The sequence below is a fragment of the Galeopterus variegatus genome, unplaced genomic scaffold (genome assembly GCF_000696425.1).
Source record: "Galeopterus variegatus unplaced genomic scaffold, G_variegatus-3.0.2 Scaffold2468, whole genome shotgun sequence".
NCBI lineage: Eukaryota > Metazoa > Chordata > Mammalia > Dermoptera > Cynocephalidae > Galeopterus > Galeopterus variegatus.
This window is the reverse complement of record NW_007728579.1, coordinates 164,867-171,254: the sequence shown is the minus strand read 5'-3', so window position 1 is coordinate 171,254 and position 6,388 is coordinate 164,867. Positions and strand designations below refer to the sequence as shown.

Here is a 6,388-nt window from a genome sequence, read left to right as displayed (position 1 = left end):
GTAAAAGCTTCTTTGACCATTTTATGTTTTTCTTGGCAACACATTTTGCTTCTGAAAATTAGTCTGTGGATCAGTAGTTATTGTGATAAATTCTATCTGAATGGCTTTTAACATTCTCTTACATACATATTTCAACTTTTTAAAAAATCCAGATATTTAAAGCTATTTTCTTCCTTTGCTGTGGGTATGTGTCCTGAATTTTTAAAGCCAGAAATATTTTACATCTTTAGCAAATGAGACTCTCTTCTCTGAGTTTAAGCATGTTTTTCTGTGTACTTCCTCGTCTCTGTGCACAGTGAACCTTTATCAGGGGCTCTGCCTTATACAAAGGTGAGATGGGTCAGGCAGGCAGGGGACAACCTCAGGGATCCTGCTGACCACACTGAACATGGGATGTCCCTTTCATCCCAGAGGTTTTTACTGTTTTAACAGCTTGAAAATGGGCTCCTCAAACTCTCATACTATTTCTCTTTAAAAAACAAAACAATAAAAAACCTGCTGCATGGCAGAATGACCCCTATTCTCTACTGTCAAATATATATGGGCCAAGATTATACTGCCCTGCACTCAGCCTGGGAACAGTACAATTATTCTCAGTCACAGGTGCTGCATCCAAAGCACTGTTTTCTTATTCTGGTCTATAATGATATTTTCCAAATTAATGTGCACAATTGAATGGACCTCTTTCAATAGGTGTTTATTGAGTGCCTACTTTGCCCTGATTATTGAGTGACTAATAATATCTATACAGTCCACCCACATGTCATTCCCCCAGATTTCTGAGGCAGCATAAACTCAATGTTTCCCTTGGCCATTGAGTCCTCCTTTCCCCAAACCCTCCCCCTCCCCCAGGAGGCAGAGCCCCTGCTCCACCTGGGCCCAGTGCATGGTGCCATCTGGTGGAAGTTCACGGGTAGGAACTAGGAAGAAGAGTATTGCCAACGAAGAGGGTATGAGTCATAAGAGCCGAATTCGCTCCTGGCATCCTTTCCCCCATGTCAGAAACCACAAACGAGCACACTCCGCACTAAGTAGAGATGCCAGCAACGATCAGTTCAGGCTGCCCCCCACTGCCCCTGGAGCTGCTGACCAAGCAGCAGACAGCAGCAGCCAAAGGAAAAGCTGAGGGATGAGGCAGGACTCCCAGGCCAGCTGACGGCTGGGCACTCTGACCTGTGCGACAGAGCTGGAACCAATGATCTGGGATGTCTAAAGCAGAAGTGTGGGTTTTACTGAGTACTACGCAGAATTGAAGAATTTATTTCTCACCTCTTTTGTACTTTGAACATTTTATGGAAAGTATTTGGACCGTATTTCGTGGTCTAATGTTCCCTTGCAAAGGGGAAGCTTTGCCTAAGACCTACAGCAGGACGTAGAATACTAAGCAGTTCAGCAATCAAAAACTCAGTCTCTCAGAAACACCCTCCATAATCAACATGATTTAACTAATGCTGTCCGGTGGGGCTCCTGGGTCCAGGAGAGAACGTCGGGGAGAATCAATCAGCATCAGTATCTCTCTCTCTCTCTCTCTGTGGGCCCCTTTCACTCTGCTCCCATAACAGCTGCGGGTGGGTGAGTTTGGACTGAGTTCTTGGACAAGGACTTGTTCTGCCTGTTGAACTGGGCTGGGAAGGAGTCCAGGCCTACCCTCGATAAGAGAAGTTGGTCAGACTTTTGAAGCTTCGGATCCTGAGGGCAGCTGTCATCTCCATCCCTCACGGTGTCAAAGCGCACCCTGACCCGGGTGTAAATGTAGAATAACTGGGATTTTATCATTGCAATTACTAAGAGAGGGAGGTCTGTGAAATACCTGCCACCCTCGTTGGTGGTGGTGGCCCACATGCCTGGTGTTCTGGAGAAGTAACCATGATGCCCACATACCCCAGGAGTCCAGGAACTCGGTCATGCCTTGGCCAGAACTGGGACAGCTAGACTGAAGAGGGTGACTGAATTCCTCCAGAGACCTTTTGCTTAAGTCTCCTTAGAGAGTCCCAGTTTGTGAGGAGACTTCCACCGTGGAGGGTTGATTTTCCTAACTGACAGATGCAGAGCAGGAAAGCCCATCTCCAAGTGGCCAAGAACCCAAGCAGCCAAACCCCATAGCCTTGCAAAGCCTGCCTGGAAATGGTGCTGGTGTCCCTTCTCACGGAGAGGGGACACAGTCGGTTCTCACTCCGGCTGCCCTCACACCCCCTCCAAAGGGGAAGATCCCAGAGACCCCCTTAGTCCTCCTCATCTTTTCGCAGTTGCCAGTCATTTTCCCATGCAAAAAAATTTCCCAAGCTTGCATTCCATCAAAATCTCTTTATCATGCGCATGGAGATTCTCTTTTAATGCTGATGTGGGTGGCATCCCTCACTAGCAGCAGTGCAAGTTGGGGGAGTCCTTTGGAAAGGGGTTTATCAATGGGAGTCACCACCAGGAACATGTTCCTCTTGAATTCGATGAACTCACCCTTGGGATGTTATCAGGGTGTTACCTAGAGGTGGGAAAAAGCCACCTGCACAAGAGCTTGTGGTGGAGGTGGGCGAGTCGAGCTGTCACGGAAGTCAAAAATGCTATACTAGTGTCGCTGTGGTGGTGACTGTCATGGTGGTTGTTTTGGCAAAACGTCAGAGTGAATCCAGAAGTACAGCAGTAGCAGAATGGCCAATGAAGTATAGCACATCCACTCCGTGGAACCACTTAAAATAAAAATATGTATATTTCAAAATTAACACTTACTCTAAAAAAAATTGGAATATAGCATAATCATCTCTTGCCTAAGATTACATAGCAACATCGAAAAACAATTGTATTCTGTTTAGTTTTTTAAAGCATACCAATTCTGTGTTATTATGGAATAATGATAAATGGACGTATAACCACAACTCAAGATCTAGAAGGTAAAAAAAAAATTTTTGAGATGACAAAGTGAGAGGACTTTCTTTGCTTTAGAATTCCATGAGTTGGGCCAACGTTCGTTTAATAGTGATGATTCAAGAATGGTCTTGTACAATTTTCCTGTGAATGACAGTTGCTAATTTCAATCTTGTTGACCGTGTTCTGATGTGTCCCAGGTATTAACCATGGACCTGTAATAGCTGGTGTAATTGGAGCTCAGAAGCCGCAATATGACATCTGGGGCAACACCGTCAATGTGGCCAGTAGGATGGACAGCACCGGGGTCTTGGACAAAATACAGGTAATTCAGTCCTGCTCTGTCATTCTCAGCCCTGTCTGTTCTCTTGGAAGCCATAAGTAAGTATAATAATAATAATATATTAAAACAAAATAAAGTAAACCTTGAAATTTACTTAACTATTTTTATCAGACAGATGTTAATTTCTGCATTGACTGTTAACAAGAACATACTTCTAATAATACAAAGACTATTGCATTTGTGAGAACAAAAGACCCAGCAAGGACTAACATGCTGGCTGGACAGCTGTGAGCGTTATATTGCATTGACTGTTAACAAGAACATACTTCTAATAATACAAAGACTATTGCATTTGTGAGAACGAAAGACCCAGCAAGGACTAACATGCTGGCTGGACAGCTGTGAGCTTTATTCACAAGAGTGGAGCCCTCCTCTCCCAGGCCTTCTCCCGGCCCCAACATTTTGAAGAGGGCTTTGCAAGGGGGAAGGACCGTGCAACCAAACCCAGATATAAACACCACCCACCCAAGCCTTCCTCTCCCAAGGGGCTGCACTGAGCGGAGGAAGGAAGGTGAAGTATAAGGTTGTATGAAATGGCAGTACTCAAACTAGCGTGGGATTTGGAGAGCTGGAAATGACCGAAAAGCTCTGGAATCCACCCGAAGGAGAGAAAGGGAAAACCTGACAAGTCAAAAGCAGTGATTGGAGAAAAATACAATTATGTTAATATTCCCACTGCTCATTAAGTTAGTTACAATCATGGTTAAGGTAACTATAATTACAATGGCACTAATAATCTAGAAAAAAAGGATTTAAAAATCACTGAAAGGATACTTTAAATATATTTATAGCAAAAGCCATTTTGTATTGTGGTTTGGCAATTTTGCTTACTGTGGCTGGAGATTATCTTTCTTATTCCTGTCCTTCACTCCTCACCCAAATCCACTTTATATATTGTGACTAATTTTAGAGTTTGATTAAATTCTGCCACCAGAGAAGTCACCCTGAAGTCTGCCATCATAGTGACATGCCATGCTGCTGTATAGTCTGTCCCGTCAGAGATACAAATCTATCCAGTAACCTGGACGGTGTTTCAGTGAAGAGGCTGGGATATGTAGGTTGGTCCTTAATTTTAGTTTCATCATAGAAATTAGTGTAAATCAATATGCCTTCAGGAGAACAAACACGTTAGTGAGCAGATCACCAGGAGCAGAATGCGTGCACCTGTTTGGGCAAAGTGCCAGACGCTAGAAGGAGGGGCTGAGTTATCCCAATGAGAAGGGTGCGTGTGCATCCTAAACAATATCTAATTGGTTGCACGATCCTTCTCCCTTCCAAAGCCCTTTCCAAAGTATTGGGGCCAGGAGAAGGCCTGGGAGAGGAGGGCTCCATTCCTGTACATACTGCTCATGCACATGTGTGTACGTGTCTGTTCTGAACTTTCTATTTGCCTCACCCTCAAAAAGCAGTGGTTTTACATTTTGCCCTAGCCGTGCTGCATTCTAGAAGATAAATTCCTGCTAGATGGCAAATTTATATGAAAAGCACTGGACTCACGTAACAGGCTTCATCATGGCTGTCCTCGGGGGATTATGATGAGTTCCTATACTGTATGCCTCAGCTTGGCTAAGGCCCTCAAATAACCTTGCTTCCTGAAATTGTGACAGAGTTGTCCAGTCCTTTCTTAACTTCTGTAAAAGACCATCCACTCCAGTATCATCCAGGACAGGTTTTTCATTACACCACTACTTACCCACCTGCCATTCCTGTCACCCACCTCATTCATCCTAAGATGATTCTATTTCTGTGGCCTTTCTAAAGGGTACCTCTAATTATTATATGGAATGGAACAAGCATTACTGCTAAATGTCTTCCTTCTTTCACTCAAATTATTAGTCAACAGTTTCTGCAAACTAAGCAAAAGTCCAATAAAGAGAATGCAGAGATTAACAAGAAAAGTAATGGGAGGAGCAGAGGAAATATCCCAGGCCTTCCCAAGCAAATGGCCATGGCCAGTGGAAAAGAGAGAGCTGGTTCTGCTCAGGGCCGCCAGCTCAGAGTGAGCTCTCAACATCTGCTCCGGGCACCTCACCTCTCACAGTTGGGTTGAGAAATGGGGCTCCATGGAGACTGCTCAGCTGCCCACCCAGGAGAGGACAGGTCAGGTATCCTGGCAGCCTAGTCTAATCGTGCCTGGATGGTACCAAGGTTTCTGAGATTTTCTGCATGAGCATCACTAGCCACTCCCAATGCCCAAGAATGCTCTATCAATCCTTGAAAACCCCGGGTCTTCTCTTTGGCAGGAGAGACAGGCATGTCCCTCTCAAGGGCCCACTCTCCCACCTGCAGGCCAACCTCTGTCCCCACCACACACCCGGAATATTCAGGAGATGAATGGTAGTTTTTAATATGCTTTACAACTCTCTACTAAGTCTCCAAAGCAATTTAAGACTGGCTGGTCTTGGAGAGCTCTCTGTCCTGGAGATCATAAATCCTTTACAGGTTAATGCTTAAAATGAGTTTGAGCTCATATGTGTCTCTAAGAGGATATTGGGCACCATATCCTCTTCCTTTGAAGACTGGCTGGTCTTGGAGAGCTCTCTGTCCTGGAGATCATAAATCCTTTACAGGTTAATGTTTAAAATGAGTTTGAGCTCATATGTGTCTCTAAGAGGATATTGGGCACCATTAAACTCCACGTGACTTAGTACAGACCAGTCTCCGGGACCCTTTCTGTGCACTCTGATCCCAGGTAGTAAATAAGACAGCTGCTGCCTGTCAGAAATAAAGTATGTTTGCAGGCCTGCGCGTGCTTGCTTAGCTCAGCAGCTGGAAGGTTTGCTTTGGGGTAGGTTTCTTCTCCTGAGGGTGCAGCTCACTCCAGCTCTGGTAGCCTCTCTTTTCCATTCATGTGCAAAAACAGAAGTGAGCTGCCGGGAAAAATAAAAAATGACGCTGAGACCATTGCAAATCTTCTCCCGGGCCCGAGGGACAGGTTTTTTCAATTAAAGAGCATTGCACTCCTGTTGTGCTTTCTGGCCTCAAAGCCCAATGAGCAGCACAAAAAGCCCACTCAGCAATGCAGCCAGGCTCCCGTGGACCTGGAGGCATCCTAGCTGCTGTTCATCAGGGTGGATGGACCACTTCACCCTTCCTGCTTCACCTTCAACGTGGGGTGCTGATCAGTTGGTGGGTGGTTTGGTGTGACAAATACCAAGGGATGTTAAAGGATGTTGGTAGCATCAG

At 45.1% G+C, this 6,388-nt stretch overlaps 1 protein-coding gene across 1 annotated transcript in view; it reads left to right on the top strand.

Moving 5' to 3' along the window:
• ADCY2 (adenylate cyclase 2 (brain)) overlaps positions 1-6,388 on the top strand; it is a gene marked incomplete at its 5' end in the record, with an annotated part of 126,553 nt that overhangs the window by 118,478 nt on the left and 1,687 nt on the right. The window contains one exon of the mRNA XM_008581801.1: positions 3,060-3,184. Within this exon, the coding sequence (XP_008580023.1) occupies positions 3,060-3,184 (125 nt within the window). The remainder of the gene's footprint in view (positions 1-3,059; positions 3,185-6,388) is intronic.